This window comes from Rhineura floridana, chromosome 8, assembly GCF_030035675.1.
Source record: "Rhineura floridana isolate rRhiFlo1 chromosome 8, rRhiFlo1.hap2, whole genome shotgun sequence".
NCBI classification, from domain to species: Eukaryota; Metazoa; Chordata; class Lepidosauria; order Squamata; family Rhineuridae; genus Rhineura; species Rhineura floridana.
In genome coordinates, this window is record NC_084487.1 from 75,291,080 (window position 1) to 75,311,394 (window position 20,315).

General features: G+C 41.4%; 1 protein-coding gene across 6 annotated transcripts in view; it reads right to left on the minus strand.

The window, feature by feature from the left end:
* Positions 1–20,315, minus strand: part of MSRB3 (methionine sulfoxide reductase B3) — a 124,363-nt gene that overhangs the window by 34,203 nt on the left and 69,845 nt on the right. For all 6 annotated transcript variants that reach the window (XM_061639817.1, XM_061639823.1, XM_061639820.1 and 3 more), the window contains one exon: positions 14,088–14,116. In XM_061639817.1, coding sequence (XP_061495801.1) covers positions 14,088–14,116 — 29 coding nt within the window. The remainder of the gene's footprint in view (positions 1–14,087; positions 14,117–20,315) is intronic.

The following is a 20,315-nucleotide window of genomic DNA, read 5'->3' on the forward strand; positions in this document are numbered from 1 at the left end:
GCACTCATCAACTGTGGTTGGAAAAGGAAATTCCCACCAAGACTAAAATTAGCCTTCCCTTCCCTTTTTCTTTTTAACAGAAAAGGCCTTTCTTAAAGACCATCTTTTAATATTCTCTTCTTGGACTTCAGTTCTGTTGCACATGTGTCCATCATGGGAAAGGACTGCATTTCTTAAGCACAAGCTTCCGTTCACACCTTCCATCCCTTGAAAAACTCAAGCATACCAAACGTTTTGCACATGCCCTGGTGTAATTGTCTATACATGTCTGGCGTGCTCAGTAGGATTCCTTCTATAAAACTACAGAAGACATACCTCACAGTTCACATCTCTACAGGGGGTGGTGGTGAGGTGGGGGAGGAACCATCAGGACAATGTGTTTCAGAGAGAATGCCCGATTTGCAAACCCCAGAAAGGCAAAGATCTCACAGAAGGCCTTCAGAACATCTTGCAAACCTGTCCAGATGCAAGAATCAAAACAGATTCAGGTTTCCACACCTTATGCAACACATCTGTGTCCTCTAAAACTACATGAAAGGACTGGGGACCTGAAGAAGCCTATCAATCCATGCCATATTTTGTTTAAAGACACATCCCCATCTGGCAATTTATTGGGACTCAGTTTTAACAATAAAGAGAATGTTGCGTTATTATATTACTGCCTTTATCCATATACCTTTATCCCTGAGCTTTCAGTTCTCGGGACAAGAAAGATCCTGCTTTTTCAGGTACAGCTGGAAATGGAAATTGACTGCCTTCAAGTCAATCCTGACTTATGGGCGACCCTATGAATAGGGTTTTCATGGTAAGCGGTATTATTATTATTTATAAATTATTATTTCCTCTACATTTTAAGTGCGCCCTTCTTCCTTGGGGTGGTCATGATCCCCCTCTGTTGTTTTCACTCTGAGGTGCACATTAAGCTGAGAGATGTTTGCGTAGCCCATGATTACTCAGGAAACTTTGTAGCTTATTTCCACTTTAAAATGTAAAATTATTTATATGCAGGCAAAGTTTATGAAGTAATGCAGATCCACATAATACATTTAAAGCACATCCAACTCGCATTTAAAGTGCATTACTTCCCCCAAAGAATCCCGGGAAGTATAGTTTCCCCCTCACAGTTATAGTTCCCACCACCCTTAACAAACTACAGTTCCCATGATTCTGTGGTAGAATTCATGTGCTTCAAATGTATGTTGAATGTGCTTTAAATGAATGGTGTGGATCTGCCCTAGGTATGATGTGCATTCATTAGTGAACTGAAAAGAATAATTTTAAAAGATACTTTTAAAAACAGGGCTGTAGCTCAGTGGTAGGGCAAATGCTTTGCATGCAAAGGTCCAACATTCAATCTCTGGAAGAGACTATTGCCTGGAATCTTGGACAGCCAATGCTAGTCCATGTCATCAGTACTCAGCTAGATGGTATCAAATGGTAAGGCAGATTCCTTTGTGCCTAAAAGAGGAAAGAGACCCAAGGACCACAGTGACTCTGAAATTTATTTATGTGTTTTATTTACAACATTTATATACTGCTTTATTGTAAAAAACCTTAAAGTGGTTTATAGAAGGAATTAAAACAATAAAATTATTGGCAAAAACAGTTAAAGACAGGTATTTAAAAACATTCAACATAATAAAACCAACAATGAGTTAAAAGTAAATAAAAAACAATCACATCTACATGCCTCATTAGGCTTGCCTAAAACAAACATGTTTTTTGCAAGTGCCAAAATGAGTACAATGAAGCTTCTGCCTAATGTAAATAGGCAGGGAGTTCCAAAGTGTAGGTACTGCCACGCTAAAGGATTGATTTCTTACAAGAGCAGAACAAGTACTATGTGGCACCTGTAACATGGAAAGCATACCTTGAACTTGGCCTGGTAGCAAATCAGCAGGTAGTGCAGATTTCAGAGCAGAGGTATTATGTGCTGATACAGTCTCACTCATGTCAGCAATCATGCCACAGCATTCTACACTAACTGCAACTCGCAAGTGAGGTTGTGCTGCATGGGGATTTCTGTGACCTTGACTGACTGGCTGCCAGGATTTTATTAGTTTTAGTTAGGAACCCTGACTGGTTGTGGGATGCTAGGTTTTCTGTCTTACTCATAGGAATCTTGTTGTGGTTGGTATGGTATTGCAGTTAGGAAATCATCACTGTCTTTTCTTTTTCATTTTCTATTTGCATTTCATTTACCTCTGACCTTACTCCCTTACATCCATAGAAGCAACAACAGTAGTTCCATGTGCTCAGCTCAACCCCCTGATGATGCACTCTGTTATTTGCATGATGGCTTGTTTCTTGCCCAATACAGGTAAAACAGAATTCACACTGGGAAGTGCGGCTTCAGTTGCAATTATTCCCAGTCTACTGCCTGTGAAGGTAGACCAAACCATGTGTGTTTTCTCTCTCTCAATTATTACTCACTGGAACTGGGTTGGCTGCCACAGGGTAGGCAGGAAACAGTAGAGAATCTTAACTCTTATTCATTTCTCTCTGAAGTGAAGGATCAAATCTGTAAAGAAGTTTGGAGCAGCCATGTTAAAAGGCAGGCAGGGCATTCCAGGCAGGGGGTTGCCAACCCTGCTTTGATATGGATAAATCTTTGCAGAGAATCCCTAGTCAAGCCTTATCAACAGCACAATCGTAACAATATCTATTCAGAAGTAAGTACTGGTTGAGTTCTATGGGGCTTAGTCCCTGAGTAAGTGTGTTTAGAATTGTAACCTTCAGGGGCATCCATCGTCACTCCTGAGTGCTTCCATCTAACATCTAACATCCTGTAGTAACGAATGGGGTTTCACAGGGCTCAGTCCTGGGCCCAGTGCTCTTCAACATTTTTATTAATGACTTGGATGAAGCAGTACAGAGCATGCTTATCAAATTTGCAGATGATACAAAATTGGGGGTCACAGATAATACCATGGAAGACAGAAAAAAATTCAAAGGGACCTTGATAGGCTGGAGCATGGGGCTGAAAACAACAGAATGAAATTCAACAGGGATAAATGAAAAGTTCTACACTTAGGAAAAAGAAACCAAATGCACAGTTATAACATGGGGGATACTTGGCTCAGCAATATGACATGTGAGAAGGAGCTTGGAATTGTCATTGATCACAAGTTGAATATGAGCCAAAAGTGTGATGTGGCTGCAAAAATGGCAAATGCTATTATGAGCTGCATTAACAGAAGTATAGTTTCCAAATTGCCTGAAGTATTAGTTCCCTCTAATTCATCACTGGTTAGGCCTCATCTTGAGTATTGCGTCCAGTTCTGGTCTCTGCACTTCAAGAAGGATGCAGACAAACTGGAACAGGTTCAGAGGAGGGCAACAAGGATGATCAGGGGACTGGAAACAAAGCCCTATGGGGAAAGACTGAAAGAACTGGGCATGTTTAACCTGGAGAAGAGACGAATGAGAGGAGATATGATAGCACTCTTCAAGTAAATGAAAGGTTGTCACACAGGAGGGCCAGGATCTCTTCTCAATAGTCCCAGAATGCAGGACGCGGAATAATGGGCTCAAGTTGCAAGAAGCCAGATTTTGAGTGGACATCTGGAAAAACTTCCTAACTGTTAGAGCCATACGACAATGGAACCAATTACCTAGAGAGGCAGTGGGCTCTCCAACACTGAAGGCATTCAAGAGGCAGTTGGACAGCCATCTGTCGGGAATGCTTTGATTTGGATTCCTGCATTGAGCATGGGTTTGGACTTGATGGCCTTATAGGCCCCTTCCAACTCTACTATTCTATGATTCTATGATCTCCACAACAATAGGCTCCCTTCTTCCTTCCATGGCCTTCGGGTGACTGACCTGGCCTGAGGGCACTTAAACCCTTCTTGCCAGAAGCAAGTTGGCTAAATTAAATGTTCCTTATCCAGGATCTCTAAGCAGGTGAGAAGGAATGGTCCCATCATTTCAGCTGGACCTGGAAACACCTTCATTTAGCTAAGATTTCTGTCTTAATTTCCAGTCAGAGAATTGTTTGTTTGAGTGGTATGCTCCAAGCAACTGTGGTTGATGCTTAATCTATCATGCTTAATGACATCAATGGGGCCTGCCCCTATGACATCAATGGGGCCTGCCCCTATGACATCACTAGGGCCCGCCCCTGACATCACTAGGGCCCACCCCATGACATCATTAGAGCCTACCCCCATGACATCACTAGGTCCCACCCCTGAAATCTCAGGGTTTGGAATGCTTCTGACCTGGCAGTCCTAGCTGGCAGGTCTCAGTACATGGCTACGCATAACTTAAGAGCAGCCTTTCCCAACCAGTGTGCCTCCAGATGTTGTTGGACCACAATTCCCAACTTTCCTGACCATTGGCAATCCTAGCTGAGGCTGATGGGAGTTGTGGTCCAACAACATCTGGAGGCACACTGGTTGGGAAAGGCTGACTTAGAGGGTTACGCTTTGTAAGCCTGTCCTTTTCCGCAATTCACCTTGCCTGTCCATCTCCGCTTGCTCCAAACTTCCCCTTTGGCCTGTCATCCACCTTTCACTGCTGGAGGTCTTGCAATCTTTGCCAAATATAATGCCAACAAGCTTTGTCTCACCCACTTCTGTGCTGGATCCTTGCCCTTCTTGGCTAATAAAAGCTAGCAGGGATGGAACAGCCGGCTGGGCCAGGGAAGTGACTAATGCCTCTCTGCGAGAGGGGGTGGTCCCTGGCTGCCTGAAAGAGGCAGTAGTGAGACCACTCCTGAAGAGACCCTCCCTGGACCCAGAAAATCTTAATAATTATAGGCCAGTGGCAAATGTTCCATTCCTGGGCAAGGTCCTGGAATGAGTGGTGGCAGGCCAGCTCCAGACACTCTTGGATGAGACCGATTATCTGGATCCATTTCAGTCGGGTTTCAGGCCTGGTTTTGGCAAGGAAACAGCCTTGGTCACCCTGTATGATGACCTCTGTCGGGAGAGAGACAGGGGGAATGTGACTCTGTTGATTCTCCTTGATCTCTCAGTGGCTTTCGATACCATAGACCATGGTATAATTCTGGGGAGACTGGCTGAGTTAGGAGTGGGAGGTACTGCATTGCGGTGGTTCCACTCCTACTTGGCAGGTCGCCTCCAGAAGGTGGTGCTTAGGGAACATTGCTCGGCACCCTGGACTCTCCAGTATGGGGTTCCGCAGGGGTCAGTTCTGTCCCCCATGCTGTTCAACATCTACATGAAACCGTTGGGTGCAGTCATCCAGAGCTTTGGAGTGTGTTGCCATCAGTATGCTGATGACACGCAGCTCTATTTCTCCTTTTCATCTTCTTCAGGTGAGGCTGTCAATGTGCTGAACCAGTGCCTGGCTGCGACAATGGACTGGATGAGGGCTAATAAGCTGAGGCTCAATCCAGACAAGACTGAGATGCTGCTAGTGGGTGGTTCTTCTGACCGGATGGTGGATGTTCAACCTGTCCTGGAGGGGGTTGCACTCCCCCTGAAGGAGGAGGTTCATGGCTTAGGGGTTCTCCTAGAACCATCTCTGTCACGTAAGGCTCAGGTAGCCTCAGTGGCACGGAGTGCCTTCTACCAACTTCAGTTGGTGGCCCAGCTACGTCCCTATCTGGACAGGGATAACCTGGCTTCAGTTGTCCATGCTCTGGTAACCTCCAGTTAGATTACTGCAATGCACTCTAAGTGGGGCTGCCTTTGAAGATGGTTCGGAAACTGCAGCTTGTGCAAAATGCAGCGGCCAGATTGGTAACAGGGACCAGACGATTCAAACATATAAAACCGATTCTGGCCTGCTTGCATTGGCTGCCTGTATGTTTCTGAGCTCGATTCAAAGTGCTGGTTTTAACCTATAAAGCCTTACACAGCTTGGGACCACAGTACCTGATGGAATGCCTCTCCCGACACAAACCCACCTGTACACTACGCTCAACATCAAAGCTCCTCCTCTGGGTGCCTACTCCGAGGGAAGCTTGGAGGATGGCAACAAGGGAGAGAGGTTTCTCAGTGATAGCCTCCAAATTATGGAATGATTTCCATGATGAGGTGTGCCTGGCGCCAACACTCTTATCTTTTCGGTGCCAGGTCAAGACTTTCCTCTTCTCCCAGGCATTTTAGCATGTGTTTTTAAATTGTTTATTTAAAAAGTGTTTTTAAATTTGTATATTTGTTTTTAACATTTTTAATTGTTGTAAACCGCCCAGAGAGCTTCAGCTATGAGGTGGGATACAAATGTAATTAATCATCATCATCATCATCATCCAACTTGTGTGATTTTCTGCCTCAGGTGCCCAAAAAAGTCAGAAAGCCTCAACTGGGAGGGGGAAGGGAGGGCACCATTTTTTTTCCACATCAGGCAGCAAAATGGGTCAAACCTGGTACTTCTAAACCATATTATACTTGTGCACTTGGTCTAAAAACTTAACATCAGTTGAAATACGGAAAAGGCTCATCTGCAAAGGAATTTCTCTCATTCCAAGATCAGTGCTTCAGCACCAAGCTGAAAGTCAAGGTGAAATCTCCAGGGGGGAAAATGGTAGCACAGAAGTCTCTGTGCTATCACCACACAGTTGTAAAAATTGTGCTACTTGCACTGGCCCCACTACGACCCCCTTTCTTTTGTAAAGTACCATGTCAGCACAAGCATAGTTTGCAGGGATCAGATGTGCTAAATGACCTATGTTGAAGAAATCCTCCTAAGAATGCACCTGCAGACCTCCTAAAGATAATCAGTGGGCCCAAGACTTGAAGTTTGATTTCGCAGGTTACCATGATCTAACCATAAACCAAATAAGCATTTTTTTTTACACATCCTGCACATATCATCATTAACACAATGCAATTCTGATCCATGTAGAGATACAATTATCAAAAACTAAAAAACCCAAACAGGTTTAATTTGATAGTCTGACCATGATGTTTTATATGTTATCAATTAAAATTTCACCATCATTACAGTTTGAAAAAAATCTCTTACAATATATAAATTGTGAGCAATTTCCTTGTTCCTACTGTGCTACATTTTCTCCCTTATATTGGGATTTTTCCTTTTTATTCTTTAATTTTTTTTCATAATGACTAATTCCAAGCTCACCAGAAGAAAAAATCCAAGGGGGAGAAATATCCAACATTGACTATAGGACACCATAAGCTTGCTATACTGCATTTTTATCAAATACTGTTTAGTATGTGGACTACCACTGTTTATTTCTATCTAATCTTCCACCATCCATTAAGATTTCATTAGGCCTATGTAAATAAGCTGTGATATGACAACAATATGATAAAGGGAGAGAAGTTTTTGTAAAAGAGTCTGAATTAAAGATAGAGCATCTGTATAGTACAGATAATTTTCCCTTGTATTGAAGCAGACAATGAATAACTGTCCAACATTAATGTTTATGAACTTTAAAAATAAATTTAAACCATGCTCCTTATGTTCTTGAACACACTGTTAATTTTACAAAATGTATGAAAATAGGTAATGATCATTTAAGAAGTAACACTTCATTTGCAGCACATTTTAATCAAAGGCTCTTCTGATGACATTTTTGAAAATTATTTTCCCTGTCAATTCTTAGATAAGCCACATAAATCAAGACTGGTTCATAAGTCTACACAGTCTAGAATAAAAACCATTAATAAAAAAGTCCACACAATCCATTAAACCAAAGTTCTAAGAGGAGGCAACATTTCAGCTAGTGAAATAGATTAAGCAGAAATTAAAGCAGACATTTCCATCTAACATAAAACTGGAGTAAGGGGGGAGAATTCTGTTTCACAGAGCATGGTACAAACTCTTGAGTTTCAAAACAGCATGATTTCCTGAAGGCCCATCAAATGAGGAAAGGAGAGTGGGCTTTCCTTGTGCCTGGTGACGGGGAGCGAATTTTTTTTATTTTTCTTTATTTTTCTGTGCGAGGTTTTCTGTTTCATGAGTTTATTAGTAACAATGAATGGATGCCAATAACTATCAGGCCACCTTAGCTTCAATGTTTCTAACTTTGTATACTAAATACCAAGTAAAACAAACTTGCTAAATTAGATCACTCTCTAGGATCAACGCAAATAGAAACCTATCTGATGCAAATTACCCCAATCTGCATAGGAAAATTCCTACTTCAAACTTTCCCAGAAAAACCTCATCACTTCTTGTGCCCCATTTAGTCATTGTCATGGCTTCATGCTTGAGTCTACATGCTTCTCAAACTCAATCTGACCCTTAGGATGGCCTTTGACAGATAAGGGGAAACAGGCTTACTTTCAGATTTGCACCGTACTAAAAAATCTTAAATTCAGTTCTACACATTTCTGCAGCAATGTGTGATTTATTAAAAATAAAAATCATGAAAATTCTTCAGCGTTTTTTGTACGCAGCTTTGCCCAATGTACATGTTTGCAAGCAATGTCTCCTAATATAAACCATTTTTATATGTTATTTTCACCCCGTGTCATGGTCAGATCACTATCTGGTGAATGTGGATCTCTCATTGCCACACACCCTCCGCAGGGGACAGGGACCTATTAGAATGGTCCGCCCCAGACGCCTGATGGAGCCAAAAGGATTCCTGAATACGCTGGGAGATTTGGAGCTGTCTGAAGGTCGCCCGGTCGAAGCCCTGGTAACAGAGTGGAATAGGGGGATTACCGGGGCAATAGACCGGGTGGCTCCGAAGCGTCCTCTCCCCCTGAATAGAACTCAGATCGCATCTTGGTATACACCACGTCTGCGAGGTCTGAGGCAGGAGGTGAGACGACTAGAACGCCGGTGGGGGAAATCTCGCTCCGAAAACGATCAGACACTGGTTAGAGTAGCAATAGCGGCCTACCAAGTGGCAACAAAGGCAGCAAAGAGGGATTTCTTTGCTGCCTCTATTGCATCCGCAGAGTGTTGTCCCAGGAGATTGTTCCAAGTTGTCCGAAGCCTGGTCGGTCCAGTTGCGCAGCCTCCTGTGACGCATTTGCAAAACACTTTGCCGATAAAATCGATCGCTTGAGGAGCACGATCCCGTACGCCGTGGATACAGGAAGTGGGCCAGAGACGGCCAGTTGCATTCCGGTCCGGTGGAATCGGTTTCAGCCTCTTCCCTCTGAGGAAGTGGACAAGGTGCTCTCTATTGTAAGACCAACCACCTGTTTGTTTGATCCTTGCCCTACGTGGCTCATTCTGGGCTGCAAAGAGAGACTGAACGAAGGGATCAAGGCGGTGGTAAATGCTTCCTTGGAAGAGGGTGCACTGCCATCTGCCCTCAAGGAGGCGATAATAAAGCCCATCTTGAAAAAGTCCTCCTTGGATCCCCAAGAACTGAACAACTTTCGCCCAGTCTCCAATTTACCGTTTTTGGGCAAGGTGATCGAACGAGTGGTGGCCAAACAGTTACAGACACACTTGGAGGAAGCAGATTATTTAGATCCTTTCCAATCGGGCTTCAGGACTGGACATGGAACTGAAACAGCCTTGGTCGCTCTGGTGGATGATTTGAGGAGGACGTTGGATAGGGGAGAACACTCATTCCTCGTCCTCCTGGATCTCTCAGCGCCTTTCGATACTGTTGACCACGGTATCCTCTTGGATCGCCTGGAGGGAATGGGAATTGGGGGCACTGTTCTACGGTGCTTCCGTTCCTATCTCTCTGACAGCCACCAACGGGTAGCATTGGGAGATGAGGTTTCAGACCCTTGGCCCCTTAATTGTGGGGTGCCACAGGGCTCTATCCTCTCTCTCATGCTATTTAACATCTATGTAAAGCCGCTGGGGGCCATCATCAGGAGATTTGGGTTGCAGTGCCACCAATATGCGGATGACACTCAGCTCTATCTCTCATTTAAGTCCTCACCGGAGTTGGCTGTGGATACTATTTCCAAGTGCCTGGAGTCCGTAAGTGGATGGATGGGAGGTAACAGGCTGAAACTAAACCCCGACAAGACCGAGGTACTGCTTGTGGGAGACAAGAGAAGATTAGGAGATATTGACCTGGTGTTGAAAGGGGTAAGATTGCCCCTGAAGGACCAGGTCCGCAGCCTCGGGGTCATTCTTGACTCCCAACTGTCCATGGAGGCTCAGGTTTCAGCAGTGAGCCGGGCAGCTTGGTATCAACTACATCTGATACAGAGGCTGCGACCCTACCTTCCTGTCCATCTACTCCCACGAGTAGTACATGCCCTGGTCTCCTCTCGCTTAGACTACTGTAATGCGCTCTACGTTGGGCTACCCTTGAAGACGGTCTGGAAATTACAGCTGGTACAGAATGCGGCGGCATGGTTGCTTAAGAACAGCCGCCGCCGTGACCATATCACCCCAGTGCTACAAGATCTGCACTGGTTACCAGTTGTTTACCGAGCCCAATTCAAGGTGTTGGTGTTAACCTTTAAAGCCTTACACGGTTTCGGTCCAGTTTATCTAATGGAACGCCTCCAGCATCACCAAATAGGCCGCCTGACAAGATCAACCTCACAAGACCTTCTCTCGGTCCCACCAGTTAGAACAGCTAGGCTGGTGCGGACCAGAGAGAGGGCATTTTCGATTGTGGCTCCCACCCTCTGGAACTCTCTGCCATATGATCTTCGGCATACCCCCTCCCTGGTAATTTTCCACCAAAGATTGAAAACGTGGCTGTTCCAACGGGCATATAGGATTTTGGGGTAATTTTAGTTTATAGTGTATAGATGTTACAGATTGTTATAATTGTATAATTGTATTTATATGTGTACTTAATTTTATGTACGCCGCCTAGAGTGGCCATTCATTCGGCCAGATAGGTGGCCTAAAAATAAAATTTTATTTATTATTATTACTAATGTATTCATTTTTATGCACACTTCACCTTAATATTTTTGAAAACATTCTTTGTGCAAATTTCAAAGGACTGTATTTCAGTTCTCATATTGTTTCGGAAGGTGCAAATTTGATATATTCACTTTTAAATGCAAATTGAATCAAATTTCTCCCCCATCCCTAGTTCTTCCAAATAAACATGTACAGGACTGTGCAATAAGCATAGCTAATCTTGTTTCTCCACTGTGGTCTCTTTGAAGCAATGTGTTTTGCCAACTGGCTCTGTAAGGTGGGGCCCATTACTAAAGATAGATAGTACTACTGAAAACAGATGACTGTCACACCACCCACAAGGAAATAAACCCCAAACTGCACATATGAAGCCAACCTATATAGCTGCAGAATATTTAACAGAAGTTGCTATTGGAAGAAATAATAAAATCTTAATATAACATGCACAAAATGTATCCAACCCAGTCCTTTTAACAAGAGGGTATTAGTGCAATTCCTGCTCACTCTTCATTCAGCCACTCTTCATTCAATTTTCCCCCTACAACTTGTGCTGGACTTCCATGGAAGTATCTTTTTCCCTAAAGTCAGCTGTTTATGAAATGCCAATTTACTCCAGTTTCTTACCATAAATAGGGATGGGCAAGAAATTCTATTCAGTTCACATTTCAAGCCAAATCTATCAAATTCACACTTTTCAAAACACAGCCATCCTTCAAAATTCGGACATTCGAATTTTGCTATGCAATTCGCCAACCAATATTTACAAAAGATTTAGGGGAAAGTGTGAATAAAAATGAATATAGGAATAAAACTAACATACAAAATGCAGTAGATGAGGAGAAAATGCTTTAAAAATGTATAATTTAGTCAAAATTGCCTAAAATGTTTTATTAGGAGAAATTTGCACTAAAATGCTGGAGAATTTTCATGAGGATTTTCGCAAATTGCTGCAGAAATGTGGAGAACTGAATTTAAGATTGGAAAAGTGAGAAACTGAGAGAACCAAAACTATTTTTCCATCCCTAACCACAACCTTTTTAAAGTTAAAAGTATGAATGCAACAACGTCATTTTATTCTATGACCCTAAGGTTCAAAAACAGAAACTGTAATTACTGTCTGGAGCAGAAGCATCTACAGTGAGTGGAGAATTTCTTTCAGCAAAAGATGTCATTGTTACTAAAGTAAATAAATTTCTAGTCATCAGTGAAGAATGTGTATTTCTGTACAGATGTTATAGCCATTTGCATGATGAATACTGAACATCAATTTAATTTTTTGTTTCACTTTGAAGTTAAATGTTCAGGTTCAAATTCATGTTGCATGGACAATTTTTTTCTTAGTCTTTCAGCCCCGTATGATGTTTCCAGATTTTGTAGTTAAAAATTACTAAATTGGACCTTTCATAACTAACTGCATTCCAGACTCTGCTTTTATTACAAGGAAATAAATCTGTGCAATTCTTCATGTTATTCTCACAAAAACGCACAGAAATTATCAAGCTCTCCGCAGAGGATGGTATTTGTCCCTTATAAATGGTTTTTCCAAGTACATTTCATCTCCAGCAAACAGAGGGGATTGTCCAAGGAAGGAGAAAATGTGTATTCTAGACCAGTGAAGCAGAGCAACAAAAACAGTATTCAAGAAACCAGCCTGTTTGAGCTAGAAATTATAATAGACCAAGAAAATAGTAAAACACATTCATAGCATTGTCATAGTCTATCTATTTAACACCATGGAGGCACAGAAGCAACTGTAGCAAGCTGCTATATGGGCTGCTAGGGTAGCATGAACAGTCACAGGGCATGTGGGAGGAAGCCACTATGCAGCTGTGCTGTAGCAGCTATGACTAGAAGGGTATAAACAGAAGAAGGGTGTGTGTGGGGACAGGTAATGATACATACTTATGTTTCAGGTGTCAACCCGAACCAGACGCATTCATATACACTAAAGTCTGGCATTATAAAGCCTGGCATTCATCTATAGTAGCTGTGGAGAAACTGTGTCCCTCCAGATGTTGCTGGACTACAACTCTAATCATCCTTGACAATTGGCCATACTGGCTAGGACTGATGGGAGTTGGAATCTAACAAAATCAGGATGGCTGTAGCCTGGTCCAGAGTTCTTGTGAAACTGTCACATTTTTTAATAGCAGAAGGTCAAAATGTGCATAAAAATCCCACATCTTCCCAAACTCCTAATTTTTCCCCATAATTAATGCTTGTTATACCCACATGCAGGCCCAACTCTCCCTCTTGGCACAAGCCATCATGTCTTTAGAGCAGTATTACAAGGATTTATAACTTTACCAGGGCAAGGTTTGTACTAAATATCATATACAGTATGTAGTACAGAGCTTGTTCTCAGTTCTGAATTAATGTATATACTAGCAAACTGTATCAGAATACTTCCCAATTGTTCAAATGATAAGGCAGAACATCATTACTGGAAAATATAAATGGCCAGTCTCTATCAAAGAACTCAGAGAACTCTAATAATAAGGAAATCATGTCCATTTTTCAACAGAACCTGTTATTTACCATTTGAAAGCATGCTGTGTCATGTTCGGGAGGAAGGGCGGGATATAAATTGAATTAATAATAATAATAATAACAACAACAACAACAACAACAACAATAATACATCTGTACTGAGCGTGAAAGCCTATGTGGCTAAAACAAAATCAATTCAGATTCTTCCATTACTACCCCCGCCATTCTCAATTTAAAAAACCTACCCTGCTTGCTATAATGTAGTTAGTTTAAACTGTTCAGTTTAAATTAACTTTTAGAATGCTCTGCTTTTAAGACCCTTATGACATCAATATTTCTTATACATCTAAAAGAAACAGACATTTAAATGAACCACCTAGAGAGAAATCTACAGCCTTGTCTGGCAAGCATGTATACATGGACATGTCATGAAAATTTGATGACAAATAACCTGTTTCCTGATGTATCGGCTGCTCAGACTTCATGCCCGTGAAACAACTTTGTCCTCCAGGAAGAAAAATATCCTTTTAAAACAGCCAATATTCCTGAAATCCACTTCCCTCAGCGCCCCCCCCCCCAACATTCAAAACCTAATGCAGAACCGACATGGTTTCCTTGCAATCATCTTAACATGAGTGAAATGAAACACTTGAATCTATGGAACGAATAAAAGCACTGCCATTCACAATAGCAGCACTGTTTAAGGCACTCTGAAACCTGAGATTGTTTTAAATATTGGCTTGTTCCAGACTGTTTAAAGTTAAGACTGTACTTGAACTGATAAATTACTCTTTTGAGAATAACATGAAAACAGCATATTGAACATAAGATTGTAAACTTAAACATACCTGAATTGGAGTCAAACTTGGTTTCTGATCTAAAATAAAGAGAGAAGGGAGGTATGCTTTAATTATAAGGAACTTTTTATGTCATGGGAAACCCATGACCACAGTACAAATAGCAAATGTATGTCTCTATATTAAAGTACCTTGTCCACAAAACAAATTTGTTCCTAAACATATTTTGAATGTATTTTCACACTAGCAACTTTAATTAATAATAACAGAATCAAATCAGCAGCAAAATTCTCTGAAAAAGTTAAAAATAGAAATACAATGGCAGAATTATAAACATCACATGATTAACTCTTTATCATCATACTTGTGAGATCTGTTTTTCTGGACAGCATCATAAAATGGTTGCATCAATATATGTTAATATTTCGTCTCAAGAAATAAATGCTTGTTTCCCTGAAGAACAGAGAAGTTTGGAAATTTAGTTTCTTTATGAATTCTCAGTGAAGAAAATAGTACACACAAAATATACCATTATCATATTCATTCTACACTACCAATTTTCGGCTGGTTATTCCATGGTATCTTCATGTATCGCCAAAGAACTCAGTAGGTTGTACACTTAATAATGAGGGAGAGGGGTGAAAGGGGGGGGATCAGCCTTTGTGGGACCATCACATTTCAGATATAGCTTAATGATAGCTCTAAACTCAGAAGCCTTTGAAGCTCTAAGATGAGCTGTGGGAAAACATAAGTTGGGTAATTGCTTTCAAGATGCTGCTGAAGTGCTGTCATGCAGAATTAACCCTATGACCAGTCCTATCTGAACAAACAGCTATAAGAAGCATTGTCTGGATCTAACTCTCAAACCAATTAGTGGGCATGTTCCAGCCACAATTATATCAAAAATTAGGTATCAGTGATGTGTGTGTTTATACACATATACAGACACACAGAGTCATACAGAGACACACACAACCACAACAAGATACAAGAGCTGATACAAGGAATACAAGATACAAGGAATCCTCATAAAAGGTGTTATTTCTGCAGAGATATTTTCTAAGGCAGGGATATGGAATATTTAGCCCTCCAGATGTTGAGCTACAACTCCTACCTTCCTTGGCCACTTGTCATGCTGGCTGGGGCTGATAGGAGCCCAGCAACTTATGGAAAGCCACAGGTCCCCCACCCCTGCCCTAAAAAAATCTAAGAAAATGCATCCAAGTCAAGTCAGAAATATCAGCTTTTTTTAATCCATGAAAAAACATAGGTGTATTCTGGGAAGTTACACAGGTCTTTTACTGCAATAACTGCAAACTGCTGTGTTAAACATAAAAATAAACATCAAAATAAATTAGTGCAAAGCACTATAAATTTATAAAGAATCTATAACTTCAAGTTAACCGGAAGAGATCATTAGCTGGCTGTGAAAAGAATCAGAAAGCCAAGAACATGGGGGAGGGAGGGGAGTATATATGGAAAATGGCCCCTTTGTTCTGCACTTTTTCTTTTTTAAAAAAAGAATCTTCACTATGATCAGAGGTAGGATGTGGGCTGGGTGGGAACAGAAGCAAACGTTTTGGGCCAAAAACATATTCTAATAGTCTAAACAGTGTACCAGTAGCATGGATCAAAGCATTAATCTCTACAACTAATGAACACCCTTGCACCAAAGAGTGCACCGCCTCCTCAAAGCCGCATATTGGTGGGGGTGGGTATACAGAGCTCAGTAAAGCTGTTATATGGCCAGCAATTTCACACATTCCCCTGAGGGTACAAACAGTGCATTGGTATGTGTATGTGGGGTGGGGGTGTCTGTGTGTGTTTAAAGATCCTGACACCAATCTAACTGCCAACTTTTATTTCTTTTGGGCACAATCCACAGGACATTTCCTGCACAAGCTTCACAGAGCTCCAGTTTTGTAATGTCTTCCACAAGCAGGGTAATTTGATTTAAATTAAGCTGTATCATTTCCCATTTGTCCATCAGATATTTCCTAAAACAAGTAGCATACAATAATGCTGCAATGATCAAAACATGATGACTGACAACTTAATAGAGCCTTTATAGTACATAGAAGGATGTACATTGAGCGTTTTAGGACACGACCCTGTGGGACGGCTCTGTGTGGCATGGCTCTGTGTGGCATGAGCAGTTGGTGTCAAGAAACTCCTGTACATGGGGCAGGTGGTAGGAAGAACTCATAAGACAACTTCTCAAATACATATGTAAAATTAAAAATTAAAAAATTGTGGATGGTGCATTACTTATGTGATAAAAATATTACCAAAGTTAAGTTGCATGCGGATAGTAACTGGGAATTACAAACAAGAAGTGTTTTTTCTATTTAGAGGCAGGATTAATTTTTTATTATTATTATTATTGCTACATTTATATTCCACCTTTCCTCCAAGGAGCTCAAGGTGGCGTACAAACATGGTTCTCCCTCTCCCGACTTTTATTGTCACAAAAATCCTGTGAGGTAGGCTAGGCTGAGGAACAGTTACTGGCCCAAGGTCACGAACAAGCTGAGCTGAGATTTGAACCCTGGTCTCCTAGGTCCCAGTCTGACACTCTAACCACTACACAACACCATCTCTAAATCAAATAATAGACTTCTATCTTGCTATGTACTAAATATTACTATTTTTCTGAAGTCTTGACAGGATGATGTCCCTGGTGCCAGGGCTGGATTTGTAGCACTTTTGATGAAGTCTTGCTAGTCCCTACTAGTCCCTGATATTATTTATTTATTTATTTATTTGATTTTTATCCAGCCTTTCCTCCCAGTAAAAGAGCATCATAATAAATGCAGTGCATGACATATCATGCCATATTTATAAGGGCCTCAGAAAGAATATTAAGGAAGTTAATACCACAGAGGTGCACTGATCTCTGTGGGACTAAATTCTGACTAGACATGTATACAGCCACAAGAGTGGCTGTATACTATAGTCAGCATGGATTTTTCGCATTCTGCAATGTTAAATTGAAAATACCCTCCATGCCATTCTGATGCTTCCCGTAAGCTAATTTCAAAATGAAACCTTACAAAACTTAATACTCCTGAACTCAGAAACGCTTGCTTAACAACCCTATAACCCGAATCTAAACGTGTTTGCATGGGAGTAAATCCCACTGAACTCAATAAGCATGCAAATTATCAAATCTGCCCTCTCTGCCTCCCCCTCCCATCACCTTCCTTTTGCCCCTTCCTTCACCCCTCTGCCTCCCCTTCCAATCCTCTCCTTCCCCCTCCCCCTCCTTCTGCTCCCCTTTTCCCCCTTCCTCCTTACCTCTACTCTCCCCTCCCCCTTCTCCTCCCCCATGGTCAGTGTTACCTATCCTAGCCATGACTGCACAGGAGTAAATCCCACTGAAGTCAATAAACATGTAGATGATCAATCCTGCCCTCCTCCTCCCCTCCTGCCTGCTCCCATCTCCCCCTCCCCTGTAGTCAGTTTCACCTATCCTAAGCATGATTGCAGGGGAGTAAATCCCACTGAACTCAATAAGCAAGCAAATGATCAATCCATTCTCAGCAAACTTGCACACAATCCCATTTCTTACCTCCCGGATTAAAAAGCAGAGAAATTCACTAATAGGCAAAAAAAACTTGCAGTTTAAGAACGTACCTTCAGCCAACAGATATTTCTATCAAACTTTTAAAAGCAGAGAAATTGGGCAGCTATAGTGAATACACCAGGGGAGCAAGAGACCTGACCTCCTCTCTGAGATATTGTACTCCCCTACAAATTTGTCAAAATGCAAACACAATTGAGGTTGGTCTTTCACAGTCCGATCCACGTCCTGTGTAGCTTGGAAGAATTTGGTAACATGTGCCTCTGAGCATATGGTGAGTGGTGGCAACACCTGCAATCAGCCCAAAGAACAGAAGCAAGACATGTGCTGTGCTGATCTTGTTTTAGCAGGGAGGAAACAACAATATTAAAACAGTAGATATAGTTCAGATAGTCACTTTAAATATGTCTGATTTACTTTGAAATTTTAGTGAAGTTTCCTATAGTAAATCATTTTATTTTACTTCTGTTTCTGTGAATATGTGAAGTACAGCAACACTTTGCAACACTAAAAAAGAAGCTCCAAAAACCAACTGTAGAATAATGGCACTGATTGTTCTGCAGAATAGTTTCCAATGGACATGAGGAGTGTCTCAGTTTGCTCAAGATAAAACAGTGGGAGGTGAAATATATTCTAACAAAATTCTAGGTGTGCTCTATGCTTTTAATTGACCATGCCCACCTTTCCTTAACTGGAGTAGTTTTAGCATAGCAGGCTGAAAACATGCATCTTGGGCAAGCCACGTTTGTTTTTTCCAACAGTTAGAGTCATTGCTTAAGTAACAACATATTGTAATCCATCTGATTTTACATCAAACTGCAGTTTCAGATACAACTGTTAAGGCGCCCAAAATAGAAATAGAGCATAACCTCCAGTTTGAAACACAAAAGGCTGTCTTCACTATCATATGGCATCGACCAAAAAAAAGGCTTTGAAATTAATAAAAATAAATTTGACACAGATTTCTAGGATGAATAATGAGGGAAATATAATTTTCTAGGTTAGATTCTCTGCAGAAACAGTAGTAACACAGAAAAGAAGCAAAGTAAGAAGAACACCAACAAACATACAAAAAATGTAATTCTCCAGCTTTGGAGATGGCAGGTGTTGCTACCACTCACCATATGCTCAGAGGCACATGTTACCAAATTCTTCCAAGCTACACAGGAAGTGAATTGGACTGTGAAAGACCAACCCCAACTGTGTTTGCATTTTGACAAATTTGTAGGGGAGTACAATATCTCAGAGAGGTCAGGTCTCCTGCTTACCTGGTGCACTCACTATAGCTGCCCAATTTCCCTGTTTTTTAAAGTTTGATAGAAATATCTGTTAGCTATAGGTATATTCTTAAAGCACAAGGTTTTCTGCATATTAGTGAATAGGATTGCACCGGTAAGTGACACATTTGAGAAATTATGGACATATCAGTTTGGTGACTCAGTTTGGTGTAGTGGTCAGAGTGCTGGACTAGGGCCTAGAATGTTCAAATTCTGACTCGGTCATTAAGCTCACTTGGTGACCTTAGGCTAGCCACCGTCTCTCTCAGCCTAACTTACCTCATGGCACTGATGTAAGGATAAAATGGAGACGGTGAGAACGATGTACAGTACCTTGAGCTCCTTGAAGGAAAGGTGGGATATAAATGTAATAATACAATACATAAGAGTCCTCCCTCATCCATATGCTGCTCCATTCTTTATACAGAAAAACACCCTTTAATGCAATGGGCTGGTTCCAAAGGGTCCATTCCTACTGGAGGAAGGGTAGCTTTTGGGTCCAACCCAAGGTGTTTATTGATTCATTTGTTGATATTTTAAAAATGACTCTTGGTAACATATTTGCATTAATAATAGCATTTAAATTGATATCTATTTATATATCTATAAAATTCCCCTCCACACCTCTGCTTATAAGTAGATTTTTTCCTAGAACAAATCTTGTGCCTTAACAGCAGAGCGTGTAGCAGAAATTCCACAGGTGAATGCTTCCCAGCATAGAGATGGGGAATGCCAGGCATCAGATCTGGAATTCCCCAAATAGAGTGTTTGTATTTGGAGGAGAGTACTTTCTTACCAGAGTACAGTCTGGTTCCTACACATCCCTGCTGTAACTATTGGGCTGTGACCTACTCTGTTGTCCTGAAGAATCTAATACCTATTCATTAGGTAGCACGTGCATGTTAGTTGTTGGTGTCTTTTGTTTGTTTGTTTTTGTCAAGAAAAGAGTGACAGCTAAGGCTAGCACCTCAGTGTGTGCCTCACCAATGTGCAGAGTGCAACGCTGAGTGCACACGTAGGCACTGCTGAAGGAGCCAGAGAAGAGACCTGTTGTAACCTCCATATTCCCAGCTTGGAGAAGCAGCAGAGGAAAGATTAAAAGCCAAGTTGAATTCCAGCAAATTGGTGAAGGTCACACAAAGCACCCACAATGAACATCAATCCATTAAAACATCATTAAGAAAGTACCTCACTTTGATATACGATTTTACTCAATCATCAACTACAATCAACTCTAAATAAACTAACTTTTAGAATGACCTAATTTATTGGTGATTAATAATCCTGAATGAACTTTTGGTTCATAGTATCACAGAGCTGGAAGGGGCATATAAGGCCATCAAGTTCAACCCCCTGCGCAATGCAGGAATCCAAATTAAAGCATACTTGACAGGTGGCTGTCCAGCTGCCTCTTGAAGG